The 25,376-nt window shown below is 31.8% G+C and overlaps 1 protein-coding gene across 4 annotated transcripts in view; it reads right to left on the reverse strand.

Moving 5' to 3' along the window:
- The window catches only part of Sec63 (translocation protein Sec63), an 80,210-nt gene extending 58,014 nt beyond the window's left edge, over window positions 1-22,196 (reverse strand). For all 4 annotated transcript variants that reach the window (XM_075376469.1, XM_075376467.1, XM_075376468.1 and 1 more), the window contains exons 1-3: window positions 21,976-22,196; window positions 15,664-15,766; window positions 2,145-2,259 (exon numbers count right to left, since the gene is read on the reverse strand). In XM_075376469.1, coding sequence (XP_075232584.1) covers window positions 2,145-2,259; window positions 15,664-15,766; window positions 21,976-22,099 — 342 coding nt within the window. In that variant the 5' untranslated portion in view covers window positions 22,100-22,196. The remainder of the gene's footprint in view (window positions 1-2,144; window positions 2,260-15,663; window positions 15,767-21,975) is intronic.
- Window positions 22,197-25,376: the final 3,180 nt, after the last annotated feature.

Below are 25,376 nucleotides of genomic sequence, written 5' to 3' on the forward strand. Positions count from 1 at the left end.
AAGATTTATTGAAATCAATGTATACAAGTTTAGTATATAAAGTTTGTGTTCATAAAGTTTAAGCTATGGAGAGCAACTACACGCTTGCACTGTTTATGCAAAGTGACTGACTATTGTAAATCGCCGCATTCCCTCCACTCGTCTACAAGAATCTCCAACAATATCTCCATGATGCCTGACTAATGTAAGAGATCACAAAAATTTCCCTTATAAGGACCACAAAAGAAATTCACAAACAAATGATCAAAACTATATTGTGTACTGCAAGAACTACATTTTTCATGACAACATATATATTTTTGTACTATATATATATATATATATGGTTTTACAAGTACACGAAAGTATCCATATCAGATGGAAATGTCCAAATTTTACAACCAGTCCAGAGCACTCAGAGTCACTTGTGTAGAGTGCCCAGATCACGTCAAATGCTCAAAGTGGGCACTCCGTAACAATATGTTCTACTGTCTGCTCCTCCATTCCGCAGTCAGTCAGCAGACGGGCAGAAACCCCACCTCTTCAAAATGTAACCATACCTCCCTTGACCCTTCCTAATGCGATTCAGCCTCAACCAGGTTTGGTGTGGTAGTTGGAATCCCTCAACCTTTATTGCTGGATCTTGAACTAGGTGTGAACACTGTTGACATTCCTCATTCATCACTGTTAGTGAGCACTGGGTGGACATTCCAGCATTGTTGCCACTTGAAGGCCACATCAACAGAATTGATGCTTTCTAAATCAGCCCAGGGCAGTTTGTGTAACCTCAGCCGAGTTGTTGGTAGATCTTGTAGGGCATTGTATAAGGGAGAGTTCTTATGAGAAGTGATCGTCTTGAACAAGTCTACCTTAGCTGCTTTCCTCCTCAGATCTTGTGGAGTAATACTAGCCAGGACAGGCAACCACTGAATGGGAGTAGATCTAACAGTACCAGTGATAACCCTCATAGTTTCACAATATTCACCAGCCGAATACTCAAGAGCGGGTGCAGCAAATCATAGAGTATTGGTGTTCGCACCCCAACTGGTTCCAGCATTCTTGCGAAGAGTAGTTTCACTCTTGAGCCAAGTTTCTAAAATAACCCAATGCACTGTTGTCTGAATGTCAAGGACCGATCCAGAATGATTCCCAGATATATTGGAAAGATTACTCTCAAAGACCAATGCTAGATCGTCCCACATACTGGATTTTCATGGAGTCTGTGTCTGGCATGTCATGTATATACAGATTAAACAGAATAGGGACCAGAACTGATCCCTTAGGTCGGCCATTATTCAAAGTCCTCCATCTGCTAGTCTGTCCACTCAGGAATTCCTTAAAGCGCTGTCAGAGAACACGTTACTCACTAGAAACACCAGCCTTTGACATGGGATGGCCTCAATGAACTTTGACATCGATCCCTCCCTCCTCACAGTGTCATAAGCTGCTGTAAGATCCACAAAATCTGCAGCCAATTTGAGACCTTGCTGAAATTCTCCATTAGAGTTGTCAATATTAAGACCAGATTGCCGCAGCCCCAATGCTTCCTAAGCCATTCTGCTTGGCAGGGATGATTTGATCAATGGCCTCTTGAATGCTATTTAGTAGCTTCTAGGTCATGCTGAGTAGCAATACTGGTCGGTACTGAGAAGCATTGCCTGGTTTCATGAAGGCAATTACCTTAGCCTGTTTGAAAAGCTTCGATAATTTTCCAGTTCTCAGAATCTCATTGAAAAATTCAATGAGCCACAATCTAGTTTTAGGTCCGATGGCCTTATCCGGAGAAACTCCAGATATATGCCATCAAAGCCAACAGCTTTATTTACCTTCAGCATATTCAAGGCTACATCAAGCTCCTCAATGCAGAAGTCATATGACTAGTCTGGATGTGATTTCAGATGGGACCTCTTTATGCACAATTTATTCTTGTACTGAATAATACACAGATACACATTCGATGAATTTTTATTTTTTATATAAAAATTGGTACTTAATTAAGTCAGTAATTAATTTAAATAGGCAAAATGATCTTTTTTGTGAATGTTAATTTTAAAAAGACAATTTAAAAAAAAAATTAAATTCAACACAAAATTGAGATTAATATAATCTTGTTTAAATACAAAAAATATTTTAAAATTCAGTTTAATACAATAAAAGATACTTACTGGAGGTATTCCAAGTATGTCATAAGGATCAAAATTTGCGTATTCATAATCAAATTGTGACACTTTATACGCAAGCAAAGCTAATAAAACCCAGCCAATAATAATAATAGATTTTCTGTAACAGAAATATAAACAAATAAATATTACAACAACCAATTCACAAATAATATTTATCAGGAAATACAGGTACTGGTCGGTAATACAGTAAAAACTATTGACAACAAAACTGAAAATAGAGTGGTTGAAGAAAAATTTTCAGTACGATTATTCAATATTTTTTCATTATAAAAATAATAAATTAAGATGATGATAATAATAGTATAATTAGGTTAGTTTAATATCAATGTATAAGCAACTTTTAAGTAGTAAAAAATAAATTTTTATTTTTTTATCAATACTTTCAGAATTTTTAATTTTAATTAAAAGCTTTTATTTTGTTTCTTATTTTATATACAAAATAGTTTCTAAAAAATGGTATGTAATATCTTGAAATACAGTGTAATTAAGGAAATATAGAAAATAGAGAATGAAAGTGAATTTTTTTTTTTAGTTGTTAAGTTTTTATGGTTATATGAGATATGAGCAGAGCTCCTGCTTTCTATTAACCCTAACTAGGGAATGACCCAAGTCTGGTCACAAATAACAAAATTCTGGACATAAGAACGAGTATTCCTAAATGATATTAATAATATTTCAAATATTAAATCTTGGCTAATCATTCATAAGAAGGCAAACAACTTCACAATTCAACCACAACCATATTGACCCAAAACAATATGCCTTATTGTTATCAGTCTGAATCTACAATGCACTGTAAGATAAACATATGATTAAAAAACAATACAATGAACCAGCATGACAGCCAAACACAATACAGACTGAATTATGCATTTTAACTATTACTCATCAAGAAACCATGAATTATTCTAACATAAAACTGACACAAAGAGCACCTACTTAAAAGTTATTAATAACAATGAAATCTTCTATAGCAATACATACATGTTTTTATTTTAACAGTTTGAACTGGACATTTTAAACAGAAAGCAGCAAAACCATTAAAAATTTTGCAAAATATAGGTTTTGTTAGAATTCAATTTAGCAACCAATCAGTGTTTAATGAAAATGTTTTAATCAGTTTATTCTCAGGTCCTAATAAAAAGAAAACAAAAGCACTAAGTTGAACATAAAATCTACATATTAGTTATTACAGAAAGGCAATGAAACACTGAATCTTGCTGTAAAATACTTCATGAGTTCAATCTGAAACCATATTGTAATAACAACTGTGCAACAATTTAAGAAAACAGACAATCCGAAACATCTTATTTATAGCAACTGGCTTTTCAAAAGCACTGTCCAAGGACAGATAGAACCAATGCTATATTTCATGTCTGATGAGGTATGGTTTCACCTATCTGAGCACTTTAATTCACACAACATCATGTATTGAGTGACTAAAAATCCTCACCAGATGTTTGAGACCTCACAATGAGAAAATAAGTGTATGGTAGGCTGTTTGTGGTACTCTTATAGTGGGCCAACAATTTTGATCAAACTGTCACTAGAGAAGTGTACCATACAATTTTCAAAGAAGTCTAGACTAAGTTAATAAATCATGAAAAGAGTACAGCTTCTTCCAACAATACAGACCAATATGTCAGAGATCTAATTATTCACTAGCATACACTCATGTGACTTTTACAGAACAGTCAGCAAAGACTGGTAGCCTCTACATTCCCCAGGTTTGTAAGGTTGTGATTTTTCCTTTGGGGTTATTATAAGGATAACATTTATGAATAAAATTCCTACACTATCAATGAACTGAAGACAAACATTCAACAAGAAATCAACAGTGTTGACAACAATATTTTGCATCAGGTGACTCTCAAGAAGACCACTTGAGCTCAAAAGTGCAATGCTGCACAATGCTCACTTCGAACATCTTTTGTAAAAATAAAAGTTTTGCTAATACAAATACAGAATTTAATTTTCATTTTTTCATTTCATTCATAAATTTTGCAAGTTCGCAACTGTATTTAGTCTCTAGCAGTTTGGTTTTAAGTTGCTGACTTGTATAATGACAGCAGAGATGTGATACACATCAACCACAGATGAAATTTTTAATATTTTTCATGGCTTGCAATATAGGTATTGTAAATAAAAAATCTTAGAAACAATACAAATGGAAGTGTGTGTACCTACTAACATATTCTTTTCCTGCACTAATTTAAAAATAAATATACATAGACCTGACAAACATACTTAATAAATACCTGTTATAAAAAAATTTGTCTAATTTTAAAAGTAAACATATTAGAATTTGATTTTTAGAATTTCTGTTCTATGAAAAAAGTAAATAAATTATAAAACCATCTTAGTCAAATATAGTATGAATATTTTAATGTAATACATAATGCACTTGATAATGACAAAAAATTATTAACTTTTAATGACAAACCAAATGAAAGTTTATTTAATTATAAGAATTTAAAATAAGCCATTACATTAAAAATCCATTTGGTATAGTGCTTTGTCACTAAAATTTAATAATTTTCAAAGTACATTACTTAATAATGAATTAAAATTAATAACTATCGCAGAAAATAATTTCACTTTCATATTAAATCAAGAATAAATATTTATAATAAACTCTGATTAAATTCAAATAACTCTTTATATTGATAATGATGATCTATAAATCTGTTTTCTATTCACGGTAGTGAATGTACTTTTATGCAAACATTTATTTATTACCTCTTTCAGCTACATTTAATTATAATAATGCATAATGAATGAATTTAATAACAAAATTTCTTTACATTTTATATTAAAAATAATAAAAGTATGGAACACCCTTTATTGCATTTCATTATATTTTATAATAATTTCACTGATAATATTCTATGTAATACAATGAAGGGCACCCCATGCTTTTATTATTTGTGATATAAAATGTAAAGGATTTTTTGAATAAACTTATTCAATATGTATTATAATTAAATGTAGGTGAGAGTTATAATAAATAAATGCTTACATAAAAGTACATTCACTGCTGTGAATAGAAAACAGATTTATAGATAGATCATTATCAAATATAAAGTGTTATTTGAATTTAATCAAAGAGTTTATTACAAATATTTATTCTTGATTTAATATGAAAGTGAAATTACAAGGGACATTTAACAATTAGAGACAAATTGATGTAGAAATGAAACAGTTGGTAGGAGGAGTTTTGTACTTTCATGACTTTAGGTTGGTATCACTGGGAGGAGCTGAGAACAGCTGATGGATAAAAACTGTTTTGTTTGTAACCTCAGTATTGCATTTAATGATGGTGTATCCGCTTGAAGTTTCCACATTAGTTGAACAATGTTCAGTGATCCGTTTTTTTGCTTTCTGAAGGTGAAAAACTGGCAAAAATTTTTTCTAGAAAGAGTTACAGTACGGTAAAAGTTGCATGAAAAACAGAAATTTTTATAAGTGGGTAGAACAGTTCAAAAACGGTCGAACCTCAGTGATTGACGAGTAACGTCCTGGCCGGCCAGTTGAAATATCAACTCCTTCGCTTGAAACCCACATTGACATTATTTGTGAAAACCAACATATTACAGTTGAACATATAGCAAAAACAGTTGCAGTAAGTGTTGGCACAGTTCATAACATTATCAGTAACAAGCTCATGTACAGCAAAGCAAGTCAAGGTGGGTCTTGAAAGAGTTAATGCAACACAAGGAAGCAAGACCCAGTGTGCACAGACTTGAAAGAACGCTATAAAAGGGAGGTGACCCTTTTCTAAACAAGATTTTAACATGTGATGAAACTTGGGGTTCACCATTTTGAACAAGAGTTCAAAAGACAAAGCATGGAATGGAAGCATACCAGCTCACCTGTTCGAATGAAATTCAGAATGCAAGCAACAGCAAGAAAAGTCATGTTGACCATCTTTTGGGTTTTGTGATTATTTGGAAAACCAGCGTACAATAAACAGTGTCTACTACTCATACATGCAGATACTCTACATCAAACAGACGCTGATGCTCTACATGCTGATGAAAAAAGTAAAGCCAGCAATGAGAGAAAAACATCGCGGATCTCAAAGAAAAGCCAGGACATTGCTACACGACAATGCTCACTCTCACACTGCCACTCTGATCCAAGAAACCTTTGGAAAAATGGGTTGGGAGATACTACCATATCCTCCCTACAGTACAGATTTGGCTCCCTCAAATTTTCATTTGTTTGGTCCATTCAAGGAGGCATTACATGAAAAAAAGTTCAGCAACAACGAGGAAGTCAATGAATTTGTGGGAAAGTGGTTAAACAACAAGACAGACTTCTTTGCATCAGGTATAAAAAAACTAGTTCATCATTGGGACAAGTTTATTAATATTGGTGGGGATTATGTTTAGAAGTAGTAAAAGTCTCATTTTTTATAAGTACACAGTTTTTTTTTTACATCAATTTGTCTCTTTAATTACCGAATGTCCCCTGAATTTTTATTTTTTTTTTTAGTGTATCTTTAAATATATTTGAATTGGAAAATTTTTCCAAACAATCTATACTTTAATTCAATAATGTCCAAATAATGAAATTTTGGTACTGTTTTGTAAATTTTTCATTAATTTAATAAAAGTGTATTTAATTTTTTTTTATTTTATACTTTTTAGTCTCAATTAAATTAAAAAAAATTACTGTCACAATTAGCTGGTGTATTATTATGAAACTTCTTTGACACAATCTCAGGGAAATGAGTTAAGTTATCAACTTTAAACACACTGTATAAATGATTACATAACTCTACACAATTGTAGATGTATTTCTTCTGAAACATAATGATACAGTAAAATGAATAACCAACTCTTGTGCAAAAATCTGAGCTATATTCACTGATACTAGTTGACAGTTGTCCATATATAACCCATCTTCATATTAGAGACTATACATTCTCTTGCGTAGCAGAAAGCACAGCAGACTGGCACTCTGCATTGAAGTCTTTTGTAAGTATGCACGGTTGTTTGAATTTCCATTATTTGCAAACAACAAATTTTCTATGATTTTTTTAATGGAATTTTTTGTTATCACAATGCACTGTCATCGACAACAAGCATGTGTGCAAAATGTTAGCCTTCTATCTATATAATATTTAACTTACTGGAAGTAAGTTAAATATTGCTGACCAAATTCTGATCATCCCATGTGACAGTGCACAGAGCAAGTTAAATAAAAGCATATAAAAAATTCACACATTCAATATGTTATACTTAATAATAACCCAGAGAAACTCTTTACAGAGAGATAAATCTCTAAATTTTAACTAATATTATAATACAATATATATCCAGAGTTAAGCATAAGAGCTATCCTGTTGTAAATAAGCTACTGTAATACATTATGTAGACATCCATTGAGTTATGTAGACGTCCTTTCCATTGAGTTTGAACATTAAATTCTTTCATTATTGTTTCATTTATTCCTCAATCAGTTTCCTATTAAACTATGGAATTTCATTTTATCACTGGGACTAATTTTTGAAGATAAAAATAATAATGAAGGAAATTTTAAGATAAGTAAATTTTATTGACCTTTTTTTAACTTTAATTATTAAAACTTATCTTCAAGGATTCAAAAAATGAAGGAAAACTAAAGAAAAGTGATTTTATTGAATTGTTTTAACATTAACTTTTTATCTATAAAACATTAAAGAAAGATTTTAAAATTAGCTCCCTACTAACCTTTTCTTATTGTTCTCACTTCATTTTTTATCAATAATTTTATCACAGTTACCAGCTACTCTTTTATCAACAATAACTCTTTTATTTAGGAATGGCTACTTTACTTGCTTTTATTATTATTATTATTATTAAAAATAACTGCTTACATTGTGAATGGAGTAACATTTGAAAATTAAAATGCGATTGAACATTTGGTGTCAAAGTCATGCATAGGATTACTGCATGTCCAAGATGTTATAGAGCTTTGTCTTTAGAGAAGGACTTTAATTGCACACTAATTAATATCTTTTATAAAAGATATTAATCTTTTATTTAATCTTTTATAGCACTTTAATTGTACACTAGGTTAACAAATTTTGGTTCTCAAAGAAAATCATATTATTTTATTATTAAAACAATATCTGTCATTATTTAATTAATATTATCATATTTATATATGCAATTACTATGAGATTTTCCAATAATTTTATAATTACATTAATCAGATTATTTTTAGCTAACATTAAACATGTTTGCTTACAATTTTGATAATACTGAACAACTTTTTTTTTTGTTAGAAAAATATGGAGTACATTAGATAATTAGAAATATACTGTAACGTAAATTAATTTAAAAAGTACCTGGTCATTTGAAATTTTAAAAAAATAAATGAAAATATGAGGTCTGTAAATAAAGTAATGAAAGTAGTTTTTTTTTTTGACAGCCAAACTGGCAACACTTTAGTTACTAGTAAATATATATTTATATGAACAGCTGATTTATATTAGGTATTAATATTTTTAGTCTATTGTTGCCACGTGAGACGTAAACAAACAAACTTTTTGTGAAATGAGTCTTTGTTGTGCGTTACAAAAATGAGTGATACTAATTATGAGCAACGTTATGCAATCAAGTTTTTTGTTAAACTGTGTGAGAATACTAATGAAACTTTTTCAGGATTGAAAAGGTTGTATGGAGATGACGCTCTGTCACAAGCCCAAGTTTTCAGGTGGTTTAAAGCATTTTCAGATGGCCAGGAATCTGTTACAGACAATTCACGTTCCACATAATGGAAGACACAGTTAACATCAAAAAGTGACATTAATGTTTACATGACAAAAAATTTGCATCTATTTAACACTTCATATCTTCTGCATTCTTCATTTACATTCTTTAATATTTTTTCAGCATCCTTTTATATAAGAAGTAAGTTTTTTAGAAATATATGTGAGGTGAAAAGAAAAACAAATTTTTTGACAAGATACAAAAATATATCCATTTATCTCAAAAAGAGGTAATAAACATCACACGACGCATGGCATCCTTGGTGCCTTTTCCGGGGCGAAACCTGCACTGGTTACCTGTGAAATCTGCAATGGAAGGCCAAACTCTCATTCATACGAAGATACAGCACGTTCTCAGAAACCTTGCCGATAACCAGTAGCAAGGTCAGGGGCCGATACAATGAACTAATAGTCAGATCCTTGTAGCCCTCCTAACCTTCAGTTGGTGAGGTGACATTTCATACACATACAGTGAGGTGACCATCATTTTGACACCCCTCATCTTTTGCTAATTTTTATGTAATTTTTAAGAAAATTTTTAATTTTAGTTATTGTTAAGTGAATAAAGCTTTTAAAACCACCTTTAATACTTTAAATTACTTTTTAATACAGTAAAGACAAAAAAGAACTTGAGAGATTGAGGGATTTGACTAAACTACATAATGTTAGATTACAAAAAATGTTTGGAGCAACTTTCACACGATTCACAGAAACTGTAATTCAACCAATATATGTACTGGTCGAAACAAAGGGTAGTTATTGAATGTTCACCATACACAAAGATAAGCAATAACAAAGGTTATGAATTTATATAAATGTACAATAACGTGGGATCCAAAGCCAAATTCTAACAAGGAAGTAAAAGATTATATAAAAGTTGGGTGGTTGGCTGTAAATCAGAACTGATTTACAGCCCTAAGTAAACAAATTTACAATACAACTAAGATAAAGCCTGGAATACAATTTATACAGCATTTATTAAAGTACAATATAATTAATCTGAAAGAATACTTCATAGTTCAAAATAATTAACCTGTTAGATGAGATCCTACCTGAATAGGTTTCTATTCTAAGGGCTAGTACCTTTATATATATTCTGAGAAGGTTTATAAAGGTGGTTTCTCCTAAAAAATGTGATTACTAGGTTATTGGCAGGTGAAATCATTCTGATTTACATCATTTTCCATTGTTACACAATTGTCTGTAATTTCAAAAATTTCAAAGGAATTTTTTTCCCCCCCCATATGAGGAGGAAAATCTCTACCAGTGGCTGCCAGGCCCGCTCTGACAGCAGTGTGGGCCTCTCACCTACTAAAAAACCTCTCCCCCTAGTCACATAGGGGCTGGACCTAATCCATACAGTCGGCACACAGCCCCCTACGCAATCACCTGGGCACTCTTATGGCCGAATTAGGATAGCCTAAGCAGTGCCCCCGAGGGACCATTGAAGAACAATGACTTCAAAGAGCCCCTACCACCCGAGGCTGACCACCCACTGCTAGCTATCCGGCATTAGTTCCTCTGCCTCAGGTATGCTACCTTCTCCTAGCTTGCCTACTTCTTTCAACTGTGTTAGCTTTTATTATAACAGTCACCACTGTTGTTATTCTTGTCCAAGCTTCCCTGTCTTTTTAACATCATACGTATCACATTGTCCGAATTTACTTGACCATGATCCATTATATCAGCCCTCGAGTCCCACCACCTTAAGGTACAAAATACTATATGATCAGCAATATTCTGCTCCCCACTGTAGTAGCAGGTTCTAGCATTACTCCTATTATCCAATATAGGTAGTCCTGGAAGCACTCATATCCAAAGAGGAAATGGATGAGTTCATAGATGATGTCACCATGACTCCTCTCTACCCAGCTTCTTATGTCCCTAATGAGTTCATTGGTCCACCTCCCTGTTGTTGCCATATTCCATCTTTCACTCCAGGCACTGTACATTTGTTCAACAGCTGCTTCCTTTTTAACCCCCCCCCTCATTGCTAATGAGCATCTCATTTTTACCTGTAAGTCAATAGGAGGTATTCCTGCTATTATCGAAGGCACCTCTGCTCCTATTGTCCGATACCTGGAAATCACTCTCAGACTGATCCTCCGCTGTTGGCTTTCACCCGGACTGATACCCCACAGAGCACTACTGACGAGTATACATTAGGCAGTAGCCTCTTCTTAGCCATCCTGGGTCCACCCCTACTGCTCATCAGTCTTGCCAGCACTTGAACCACCCTGTCTCCCTTTCTTGCTGCTTCTATTTGGATCTATGTCTGTCCATCCAAATCCCCAGATATCTCGCTGCTGGACTAGGATAAACGTTTCGCCCACCCAGAACCTAAGTGGCTTCAACCTCCGATGCCGACGCCCAATCATGACTACCACTTTTATTTTTTCTTCTGTAAGCCTCAACCCGTTTGCAGTAAGCCACCTCCTCAACAAATGTATTGCCTTCTTTCCCATAGCTATCAGCTCCTCTTCTGTCCTGGCCACTAACACCAAAGCTAGATCATCCGTGAACTGGCGTGACCCGCTCCAGATAATCCTCTCTCAATATGCCATCAAATGCAACATTGCACATTGTTGGCTCTAGAACTGATCCCTGAGGAACACCTCTTTCTACCGGAAACCTTATATCACCATCTTCCGATGTCCCAGTCACATATCTTTTATTAAAATATTCTTGGATTGTTCTTCTTATATATACTGGAATTTTCCTGTTTCGGTGCTCACTAAAGATTACTTACCTCTGCATTTCATTAAAAGCATTACAGATGTCAAGAAACATCACAGCACCTATCCTCCTCGTTCTCCATTTTCAAAGGAATTGCCGACAAAAAGACTCACATGGCTGTGAATCCAAGGAATCTGGTCTTGGAATCCCAGAGAAGGAAAATCAATATTAAAAAAAAAAGAAATAAAGAATTTGGAAATCATAATTTCGAGTTGTTGGTATTACTTTTGCTTTTTTTCATTTTATTATGATATGAAATCATGTCATATTTTATTAATATTATATAAAAATACAGGTGACTATAATACGATAATGATAAAAATAATAAGTAATAAAATAAAAAAAAAGTTATAGTTTAGTCTTCATAGCAGTTAGCAAATCTTTTTCAGACAGTCTAAACAAGTGTGGTTTTTAGATTGATAGCACAAATATGATGTCCATTTCTTCTTTTTTGCACAGTAGATACTGCACGTCTTTTGGTCTTGAGCCTTCTGGAAGTTGTTGGAAGTACCGCAGGTTCTTCTTGCAATTTAAAAATCCTTTTTAATGAAATTCGTATATGACTTGCGATTGGTTAAGTGATATAGGAATTCACTGCACAAATATCAATTAATCTGTAGAACAAACTCATCGGCCAACTCTTTGTATGCTGGATACAAGCGTAATTATTACACATCTTGTCTAAACCATCAATACTACTTTTTGTGGATTATAGTAGCATATAATCTCAGGCTTATTATTTTTATGGTCATCACCTTTATTATGATGCACAGAACTAATAAGTGTTACTGCTCCGTTACGTTTTGGTACACAAGAAATCACGGTCATTTGTTTAGTAAAGCCATATAAACTTTCCCCAATTTTTAGTTTTTTGTCAGGGTTAAATTCAGCTGCAATTTTTCGTTTTCTTTTATTTAGGACACCACCACATGTTAGCCCTTTACCTCCCAGTTTTTTGACTAAGTCAATTGATGAAAACCAATTGTCTTCAGTTATGTTTTTATTTGGGACTAACAAATGTTAGTCCCAAATAAACGCAAGCATTTGAACTGATGGAGTAAATTCAATAACAGTTAGCAATAAAAACATCAAAATTTCTGTAAACAAAGCTGCTTTGTCAGTGGTTTTCCTCTGAGTTCTTGTTTCAGAACTGTCAAATCTTAGAAAAGTAAGTAACACTTAAAATCGATTTTTTGACATCGACCAATCAAAAGATTTGTCGACCTGTTCCAGTGGCAGAAAAAATTGAGTTGATGTTTTGCGGTTACATTTGAATATTGCTATAATAAGCAGTATTCCTATAACTGCTTCCAATTCACAAATATCAACGTCATTCAATTAAATAATATTTGGGTTTTTGTATCTTATTTTCAAAGAAAGCAGTTTTTTGTTTGTCCACTTGATATTATGTAAAATATTGTCAGAAAATAGTTTATTCCATACTCCAATTTCACTTTCATTTTGAATATTATGCCTGTTACCAATTCGAAATATATTATGTGCCATATCTCGGACATTTCTTCTCAGTTTTCTACTTTAGACCACCTAAAATTGGATTTACTCTGATAAACATTTTCATCTACTTCCCCATGTTTATCAATCCCTTCATTTTCACCACCTCCTGAAGCTTCAACCTCAGAATTTGTATTATGTTCAGTGACAATACAGTCATTCCGATCAATAGCCTGTTCCTCATTTTCTACAGCAACCACCTCTCGATTTCCATCTGTAGCCCATTCTTAATTACCATTTGTACCTTCTACCCTATTTTAACCTGCAATTGGTTATCAATATCTGAAATCTCGCTTTCCCATCATTACACTTAGCGAATGAAAAATTGTTTCTTGAAATTCTGATTACTAACATTCATTTTTACACTGGAAAAAATTAATATGATTTGCTAATAAAACTGAAACAACTAGATGCAAAAAAATTTATACCTAAGCAAAAATCCGCATTATTTGATTATTTTATGAAAGGAAATTGTACTTTCATAAATGGTGAGCACACATCAATAACATCGGATACTCAATTGGGAAAAACAAACACTATAAAAACTTTGACTGCATGGGAATTAACTATAACTAAAAAAGAACCAGCTACTGCAAAGCACATTTCATTATGTAATCAAAAGTGGGGGTAATCATGTAGCAACCAGAGGTACACAGTCATTTTGACATCAACTCACCAGTTGAACGTTAAACAATTTTACAACCCCTTTCTTCCACCACACTGGGAAGAACCCGCCAAACAATAATTTATTAAATACATGTGATAATTCTCACATTAACTCCAACTGAGCGGATAAGGAGCTCAGCTATCAGTCCATCAAAGCCGCCTGGCTTTGATGGACTGATAGCCTTACCTCTACGAACCTCGACCTCAGCAATCACCACAGATAATGCATCCCCGTGAAACAAAGCAACCTCACGCCATATCCGAAGATGGTATGTGGTCTTTCCAACTTCACTATCACCAGGGAGAAGATAGTCAAGTAGTCTGCATAAAATTCTGGATATCCGAAAAACGCCCTGCCACGTCGAGAGAGCTGACAGAAGAATGTCCTTCCTACATTTACATCATAGAACCCTATACACGACTCCTCAGGGATCCTTGTTTACCTGATCGTCCACAAAGGAACACAAAGAGTCCCTCTTTGCAGACTTTATGAAAATAGTTGTATCCTCCGATCACTGCATTCACCAATATGAACTGTGCATATTGGTGCACTGGAGCAACTGCTCAGGATCACCCTCACATTGAAAGGCCCTTCGTAAATGACAGATAGCTTTCTTCATATTACATAACTTCATATTCCACCAAGGAGCCAACCTCTCTCGACCAGAACTGTGAGGAATGAAGTACTCTGCAACATCTATAAAAGCTGCTGTCAACCTCTCTACCAGGTCCTCTAGGCCAATTGTATCCAGACCCTGATCTAAAATGCAAAGACTGGCTGACAAAATAATGTGTAAATATTTACACATTTTCTTGCTCAAATTATCAAAATAAAAAAAAAACAGTATTTTTTTTCTTAAAAAATATTTACAGCCACCTTTACTTGCCACGTACATTCCTCTTTATAATCTTCCTTTGAATTCCTCTCAATTTTCCTTTTTTCCACTGTTGAGAATAAATCCTTGTTAGAATTTTTCTTGTTTCTATCTTACTCGAGGCCTTCCTTGTTGCTTATGTTCTGGACCCAAACAAAAAATCATGTTCTGTACCAGTCTATTCTTATTTGTCCAGATTATACAGCCATACAAGAGTTGTTCTCTTTTGATTACCTTGACTATCATTGCAATAATGTTCTGTTGTATTCATGTTAAGTGTTTTAATTTTAAAAAACTATTATTCCAGATTTTAATAGCTGTCAGTTAAAAAATTTCAAATTACTGGAAAACATTTGATCTAAAAATTCCTAAATTTGGTGAGAACAAAGAGAAAAATGGCTGTCAGACAGTTCATTTAATAGGGCTGTCCATGATTTATATAGAACTTATGTTCATTTAATAGGGCTGTCCGTGATTTATACAGAAATTATTTTATATTTTATATAGGCATAAAATTGAATTACATTATAAGTAGTCAAAAAAGTATTTTATTCAATTTAAAAAAATAAATAAATTTCTGTTATAAAATGAAATTTTTGAACAGGAAAATTGATTGGGAAATAAATTAAGACCACACTATATTTCTTACCACTATTATGAAGCAAGTTATTAAACTTGATTTTCATCAATGACAATGATATAACACAACTACTGCAAACTACATTGAATGTTATGCTTAATTATCTTACAAAGAATATAATTTCATGCTTAGTTATTTAACTAAGTTTAAAAGTACTAAATCAAAATATAATAACCATCTTGAATCATACTGTACTTTTATATACAACCAAATTGACCCAATCTACAACTCTCAGTATTACTTACTTGCTGGCACAAGCAATTTGGATAGCTCTTATGCTGAACAAACTATAGCAAATTATACATTACATACGTCAACAACTGTTTGGTTCCTTTCCAAGGTTCATTTGTTTGTAATATTATTCGTTTCTTTTTACAATCATCACATTGGCATTCCTTAGTTATTTTATCAGGATCTGCAAATAAAAAATATTCTTAATAAATACTAAAATAAAACCAAACAAAGGAAATCTAAATAAAGATAAAATATAATACTTAAACTTCAAATTAAAAAATTTACCCTTTAATGTTTAAAGTTTAAAAATTGACAATTTTTTAGTTGCATAAAACGAATTACAATAACCGAATTAAAGAAGCTATTAAAACAGACTAATGAAGAGATTAGTAAAAAAACAAAACTTTAATACAAAAAGCATGCTCTGTAACAATTCTTCATTAATTGCATCCACACAAAGAAAAGCGAAGTTTGTAATAAAAAATAAAATAAATTTACATGTGAGGCACACTTTTTTCTTATAGTCACAAATTACAAGTAAAAAAGACATTGAGACAGTTACTTGCAGCATTGTCAAAACATTACACGACTGAAATAATCATTATCAAATGACTGATATCTTATAACAAAAGTCAAGACCTATTCATAATAATAAAGTTTTAACTGTTTTCCCAGTTCTGTCCTTCAGATATTGTACAACAATTTCAGCTGCAGAACAATTTATTACTTGTGTAAACTGTACACATTAAGTAATGCCAGATAACCAATTGTTAATAATTACTTTACATTACTTACTTTCAAAATTTACACTTCATTAATTAAACAATGCAATGAGTTATAATAATTTGTTTTTAGTTTTTTGTGTGTTTAACCTCCAGGTCCACCATTAGGCATTGCTTCAGAGACTGAGATAAATGATTTGAAGTGTGTGTGCAAATGCCATGCCTAACCGGGATTCAAACCCAGGACTTCCAGATGAAAGGCCGAGACACTACCACTCGTGCCACAGAGACCAGCTATGCTTTTAGTTAAGTTTACATTTATTCCCATTTTAAATATAAATTAAATATATCTAGTTAGAACAATAATAATTTAGTGATGTCATTACTAATACATCTTAAAGGAAAGTAAATTCGTATAATTAATTCAAACAATAATTAAAATCAGCTGGTTTATTAACAAATAAGAAGAAAAAGGAAGATGACAGGTGATGTTTACAATAAGCAAGAGGACAAAGAAAAGAAATGAATCTGAACTGATATCATTATGAATTGGATTCTACAGTATATCATTCTGTAAACAAAAATTCTTGGTCTGTGAATATAATTTATTAATGTTTGGAACTGAATATGACCAGCTACTCTTATATCAATACTATGGATAAATAAAATGATCTGCGCTTATATGAGCAAAGTGATGGGTGGGGATCATTTAAATTTATTCAAACACCTAGATGTTTACGATTTTACTTCAAACTAATTTTTGCTGAAGATTATATTTATTTTAAACTGTCAAATTTTTGGGTAACTATAATTCTGTCTTACTCTCATGTATTAACAACAGACACTGTGGACTAGAGAAACCATTCCATAGGTAATAAAAAAGTGCAGCTAAGAAAGCAAATAAACAGTTGGAATAAAAAAAATGAATTATTAAAACAAAAACTGTATAGGCCATGGCCTTATAAAGTTATACATTTTAACACGGCTCAACAATAGCCTACATTCTGTTGTTTAGTAGGAATAAAAAAATTAATGGTAGCTTAACAAAAATAAACTATTTATACTTTTAAATTATTAAATTTTTTTTTGTATATTTACATTTCTGTTTTTCAAATAGCCCATCAATAGCAGTTGCTTTAATTATATTGTGTTTGTATTTATTATTTATTTAACTGTTAGACGTATGACACATAGTCATTACAATATATAACAATATTTTCTTGTTTAGTAACTACACAGCAGATAACAATGGCGAGGAACTGATACTAATTTTATGTAAATTTTTTGTAAGATAGTATATTTTTTTTTTTCTGAATTCTACCGTCACCATCTCCTTCTTTGATGTTCAATCAAGAAGGAAACAAATGTACATCAAACTCTTGGTTAATGCAAAGTCTAATATCATCAAATGTTCATCATTTTCTTTTAAAATTTATTATTAATATACATGATCAAATGGTAAAATAATTTTTACTAGAGTATCTGCTCCTTTCTATGAATTTCTACATGCAATGATACCGCTGAATAATCAATTTTATTCCGTTTACAAATTATGAAGGAGATGGAATATCATTTGCAAGGCATTAACTGATCCTAGAGCAATGTAATAATTGTTATTTAGATAATTATTATTATTAAATTTTCTGCTAAGAACATTATCTGTGATTTCTATGTTGGGTACTCTTTATCTTTCTTAGCTTCATTCTTTTATATGTCGATGCGTTTTGGAGTAACTCCATAATCAAAACTTATAAATATATAATAAAAGAATGAATCTAAGAAAGGTAAACAGTACTCAACATTGAAAGCAATGTAATAGCTTTTATGGCAGGAACACAATGAAAAAATACAACCCTTTTTGATTGAAAACTATTTTAGATTTATTTCCTCTAATTCCCCACCAAAATGTAAATTTATTTTCCTAGAGATTTGTAAAAACAGAAAGCAGACCTTACCGAAAACTCAGTTTAATATAAATGATTTTTATTATACATAAGACTAAGGTTTTAAGCACATCCTTATTTACTAAGTTCTAAATACTTTCATGTAAAACACACCATTGTTACTAGTTAATGTCAAAGGGTAAACAAGAGGTAAAGGAAGAGGTAACAAGAGATTTAACAGCGAATGGTCTGTAATTTTCTCACTGCATCCATATTTTTGACAAAATCTTCTGCTTTTAGACAGAAAGCATGTCATAGGTACTTACACCAGTAACTATCATACAGAAAATCCTATTTTCTTAATCTCTGATCTTAATTAGGGTTACCTGTAATTACCTAGCAGATGTTGTTTTAATAGTTCTTGTAACAAACTGCATGGTTTATTTTTGGATTACCAAAAATACAGGAGTCAAAAGTAATATATTCACAATTATACAAAGAATGGTGGGTTCTATATATAAATTTTGTACATGGTATTTAAACATACGCAAGAATCTGCCCATTTTTTCTTCACCAGAATGTTCAGCATTTTTTTCTCAAGCGTTTTCATAATATTTATCCTCATCATACTGCAATACAATGATATGCTACAAAATTTGTTATGATTTGAAAGTATGTTTATCTTTAAAAGAAAGTTATAAACATAAAAATCTAAAATTTTATTTATTTAAACCATCTTGACATATTTGTTACTAAAACTTGTCCAAACTTCATTTTTATAAGACTACATAGTATGATGTTGATTGCAATAGTGAGTTTGTGAAAATAGTTGTGCGAATTTGAGATTTTTATCACCAGCCCCATCAGAGTTATTTGAAGCCAAAATTTGAATTTTTTTAAAAAAGATTAGTTAAAAAAATTCCAACATTTAGGGGTAAGTATATCACCATCAATATTATTTATAGTAAAAATATTAGCATATATCTACATATAAAAAAATAATTCAACTATGTCTTGCCTCTTGAAAAAATTACCAAAAGTGAAATTTTCACCATTTTTCATGTTCAACTTTATTGGTAATTTTCTTATAGAAGATAGGTAAATAAACCACTGGACCAATCTTTTACCTTGAGAAAATATTAATAAATTCCTTTTTGTTTCATCCTTCCAGGACCAATTAGTTATGATTTTTTCCATAAACTCTTACAATCATAAAAATAAGTGTGTGCACCATAACAAAAATGGTCGCCATGGGTAAACTGCTTAAATAAAAAATTCAAGAAAAATAGTTTTAAGGTCCTGAAACATGTAGGAAACACGTGGGTAAGTTTCAACTTTTTTTTTTAATTGGTCAAGCAAACAGTTTATGATTTTTTGGATACTTCAAATGGATTGACCCCTAATAGAGTTGTATAAAAATACTCATCTATAATAAGAAATAACTTCAGAATTGCAGATTATAAGAGTAACAGATTAATTCATACTATGATTTTTTTTATAAAAAATTATCAATAAAATAACTTTTTTTAATTTCAATCTTTGTCTTCCTCCAAAGTTTTATTTTCTACACATCCATCTATCACCAAATTAATTAAATCTATTTGTCATAAGATATCAACTACCAACCTAGTTGATCAATTAATAAGATTCTACACAGATTTCTCTCCTCTAAATTTTACCTTAAAAAGCATTAGAGGTTAAATATTTTTTAATGGTCTAAAATGAAGCATAAATATAACATAAAGAGTATAGTCTCAGTCTCCAAATTATTATTGTAACTTCATTTTTTCAAAAATTTTGAAAGTGGTTACGTACATGTTAAAAAATATGTTATGTACATGTCAAAATTATATTATGCAGTAATACTAAACACCTTGTTATGTTAAGTAATTGGGTAAGGTGCAATGTCTTTAAAAAATAAAATAGTTTGAGCCTATCTTATTTTTTAGGCAAGGTACACCGAGCTGGTCTGGTGTTTAACTCATCATCGCAAATTAGTTGTTTAACAGCTGATTTTTGAAGTCGAAGGATCTGAGGTTCAAATCCTAGTAAAAGAAATACTAGAAAGTAGATAGATACCAATGTACTTTGGTAGTTGGGGTTCAATTAACCGCAAGTCTCAGGAATGGTCTACAATACTACACCTCATTTAAATGTCATACATAACATCCTCATCTCATTGGATCATGGGGGGGGCGAGGGGGGTTTGCTTATTGTTCACTAGTTGAAACAGATTGCAACATACACATTAGGAAAAAACAAATTTTTTTGGTTGAATAATGGTATCAAGAACTTAGAATTTGAAACACCATAAATAAAGTTAAAAAATAAGAGATTTTTTGAAAAAGAAAGAATGAAAAGTATCGAAGGGAATATTAGGAAAAAAAGAATATTGCAATACGGGAATAACATGAATCTGACAAGTGAAAAATATACTGAAATGTGATACTGTTAAACAGCTTGTATAACATAATACAATTTACAACCAGAAAATCGTATGTACGAAATGGTTTTTTATTTTATTTTAAAAGAGAATCTCTAATTTAGAACAGATATAGAAAAATAAGTTTCAAAACACAGAATACAAAAACAGAATGTGTATTAAAATACTATACTTCTTTAATAGTAATAGATAATACTTAGAATTATGACACATTACTTTCCAGTTGACTATTAAAGGGGAATGAATCAAGCAACACAAACTGTGATATATGAAAATAACTATAATAGCATCAGTACAATTATTGTAGTAAAATATGAAAATGTCTATCTGAAAAAGTATGCCTTAGTCAGATAACAGACAAGTACCATTCTTTCTTTTTCCTGTTTAGCCTCTGGTAACTACCGTTTAGATAATTCTTCAGAGGATGAATGAGAATGATATGTATGAGTGTAGATGAAGTGTAGTCTTGTACATTCTCAGTTCAACCATTCCTGAGATGTGTGGTTAATTGAAACCCAATCACCAAAGAACACCGGTATCCACGATCTAGTATTCAAATCCATGTAAAAATAACTGGCTTTACTAGGACTTGAACGCTATAACTCTCGACTTCCAAATCAGCTGATTTGGGAAGGCGCGTTAACCACTAGACCAACCCGGTGGGTTTGGTAAATGTAGACTGCAGTCCACTCAATAAAACGAGTGCATAGGCTAACTGTGATGAATCAGTACTGTTATACAAGTCTTAATTTTGTGCTACATTCTCATTATCACAAGTAGATCATAGAATAACTTCATGTCATTAACTAAACTTTTTAAAACAACCAACTGAAGTTCATTGCCTGCCGTCTATTCCAATATGCTAATTAGCAATTACGATGACCAACGTGAAACGTTCTTTAAAATGTCCAGTTATAATAGTTGTACATCATTTGCAACAGCTCATTAAAATTAGGTGTCTATAATTATTTTTCAAAAAAAGCAAAGTTCAATGCTATAGTAAAAGCAAAGTATCTAAATTTCAACTAGAGATAAAAAATACATGGAAGTATGAAAAAGTGAGCTACTAATAAAAAATAATAAAGCCGCTGTTCAAGCAAATTCAAAATGATTGTTTGCAAAAAGATGGACGGAATGAAACATGCTGAGAAATAGGTTAACTGCAAAGTAGTATACTCCGTAATTAGTAAATAACACAATAAAATACTTCTAACTTTAAAGGTTAACCAAAAATCTATAATGTCACAACGACCAATTTATTTAAAATAATTTTCCGTAATGTTAACATAGAAAAACAATCGCTAAGTATACTAATTATACTCAGCTACAAAACATAACTTACCAACTTTTTGTTTACGTGGCCACCAATAATATGTACCAGGAATAAGTAATAACGCTAAAAAGGATAAAAGAAAGTAAAAAAATGTTCCACCACTTTCATCATATTGAAATTTTTGACCACCCATGCCTATAACAAATATCCCAATACAAAAAACACAATGTCATAAATAAACACCGCCAAGCTTACTTCATCATCTAGATCAGCTGGTTTAGAGGTTTCTTACGAAAGGCAGCGCTGTGTAGCGTCCAAGCGCCAAAGTAAAAGCATACACGTAAGTATAAATTATGTTTGGTTCGCGTAACAGGTTTTATCGACGTACTCAACAGGCAGTTGAATGAAAATTTAAGTAGGACAAATAACGGGACACCCAACTACGATATTAAGTTTACATATTTACTACGCTAATCACGTTTTATAACTGAAGCGGTTTAACGTAATATGATATTTGTTATGGTGGAGAAATTGGTACTACTAACTTTTTAATTTACTTGACGCCATTTTGCAAGGATATGGCGTTAACGCGTTTTCGTTGTATCAAAAATACCATGAAAACATTTCCATAAAAGCCTCCTTTAAATAAATTTTTTGAAATAATAAATTACGGTTAAAAATTTGATTAACTTGTTGACTAGAACTTTTTATAACTATTTTTCTACACTTGTGCCTTTTCTTTCTTTTCTGTTTAGCCTCCGGAACCGATGTAAGTCTTGTACAGTCTCAGGTCGACCGTTCCTGAAATGTGTGGTTATTTCAAATCCGTATAAAAGTAACTGCCTGTACTAGGATTTGAATCTTAGAACTCTCGACTTCGAAATCAGCCGATTTGCGGTGACGAGTTAACCACTAGCCCAGGCCCGGTGGCTACGTATGCCTTATCAAAGTAAAATAAGTCTATAAACATTTTACTGTTTTAACCAATCAACTTGAAATGTAATAGATGGTTTTCTTTTAGATGCTGTATGGAAACAATTTTTCATTCAAAATATTGTTTTTACCACAAGTAAAAAGGAACTTTTGTTCAAAAAAATTATCATCAATATGTGTTTTACTCTAATTATGACAGTTTTAGAAAAGCTCAGAAACATTTTTGCCAATTTCTTTTACTTCCTGCCTTTGTGCAGACTACACTGGTGAATGTAGGCTGAATCAGACCAGATACCTTATTCAAAATGTATGGTGCCCAGCCCCACAATTTTATGCAATAATATTGCCATTTCTGTATAACATGCAGTCTGAGATGATACTGAGAAGTTGGACTTGACAACAGTTTTCTTCAAACTGTGACTTACAACATGATAGAACACTTCATACAATGCAAAGATTTACATCAAATGACTGTTTAATAGCACACATCTGATACTTTTACAAAAGGGATTCAGACATGAAGATAGTGGCCAATATTTAATGAGGTGATGAATTTTATATATATGGAGACACAATATTCAGTAGAATATTAACCAAAAAATTATTTATATATTTTAACCACAATAGAATATTTAGCTGAACATATTTATTTCACCATACATTCTGCAACAAAAAATATAATATAATTAAAATTTTTATATTTTTTAGACAATTTAAATCAGTTATCAACAACAAATCTCAACTAATATCATGACAATATATACAACAAAACTGTATAATTTTATTTAAGTGGGAAACAAGCAATTTTTTATCAGTCTTAAAATTCAATGCTGAGTTCATCATGAATATAATTATTTACCACATGAACAGTCATGTAAACCTGTTTTTTTTCTTCATTGCTCATTATTTACCCTGTATTTGTTACATATTTTTAAATGTATATATTTCTCTAGTAACATATCCAACAAGATTAAATTCTAAAGTTCATAATTATCAAACACAAAACAGCAACTTTTAGAACTTTCGGCATGTAAGTTGGAACAAAAAACTATTAACATTCAGTAAACATTTGATACAGTACTAGGCCACTGAAAAAATTGTCAGTTTAATATATGAGGTCTGTAAATAAAGTAATGAGACTGGTTCAGAAAAACATTTTATTTACAATCCAATCATACACGGACTCTATACCTTTGGGAAGTCATGCAACACTTCAAACGGTTTTCCCACTCATCATAGCAATGTAGGAACTCAGAAACCGGAATATCCTTCAGATGGTGAGTTACATTTCTTTTTTTGTTTTTTACTGTTCCAAAATGGTGTCCTTTGAGATATTTTTTTTTAAATTGGGAACAGGAAAAAGTCGCAGGGACTCAAAGACAGGTGAATAAGGTGGTTTAGGAACTACAGAAATGTTTTATTTTTTGCCAAAAACTCATTAATTGAGAGTGCAGTGTGACAAGGTGCATTTTCATAATGCAGCATCCAGTTGTCTTTGATGGCTGGTCTCATGCACGCAACTCTTTTCCGTCTTTCAAGAATTTCTCAGTTAACATACTGATTTACAGTCTGTCCTGTACGCAAAATTTCCTTACAGATAAGGCCATTACTATCAAAGAAACAAATTAGCATGGTTTTGATTTGTTCATTTGGGACATGGTGAGTTTGAACTATGCCACTCCTTGCTTTGGCGTTTTGTTTCTTGGTCGTACTCAAACAGCAAGATTCATCACCAGTAATAACATTTTTTAGAAAATTAGGATGTTTCAATTCACCCTAGAAGATTGCAGCACACTTCCATCCTGTTCAACAGTACAGTTTTTTGGGATCAATTTTTCACAAACTTTTTCCATGTCCAATTAATTCATTTGTCAAAATTTGATGGATTGTGGTATGGTTCAAATTTAATTGTTCTGCAATCATTCTGACAGTTAATCATCGTTTGTACCGTATCAAGTCTTTGATTCACTCAACATTGTCACTTCTTGATGTTAATGCTCTTGAAGAGTGTGGATCATCAGCAGCTGATTCCTGGCCATCTGAAAATGGTTTAAACCATCTAAAAGCTTGGGCTCATGACAGAGCGTCATCTCCTTATGCCCTTTTTAATTCTGAAAAAGTTTCAGTAGCATTCTCACATCAAGTTTAACACAAAACTTGATTGCACAATGTTACTCATAATTAGTATCACTCATTTTTGTAACGCACAACAAAAACTCATTTCACAAAAAGTTGTTCGTGGCAACAATAGACTAAAAATATTAACACTTAATATATAATTCAGCTGTTCATACTGGTATATGTTTACCAGTAATACATATGGTGTTACCACTCTGGCTATTAAAAAAAATGATCTCATTACTTTATTTACAGACCTCATACATGATATTTATAACCAAAAATACATAAAATGCTATTTAATTAAAACTAGTTTAGAATTCCAATTAATATTATTATTTTAAAATAACTTTAATAATTCATTTTTCTACTCACTTTAGTGCTGTGGCTCGCAAATTCCGAAGTTGCTGTCATTGGTA

The sequence above is a fragment of the Lycorma delicatula genome, chromosome 10, assembly GCF_047948215.1.
Source record: "Lycorma delicatula isolate Av1 chromosome 10, ASM4794821v1, whole genome shotgun sequence".
NCBI lineage: Eukaryota > Metazoa > Arthropoda > Insecta > Hemiptera > Fulgoridae > Lycorma > Lycorma delicatula.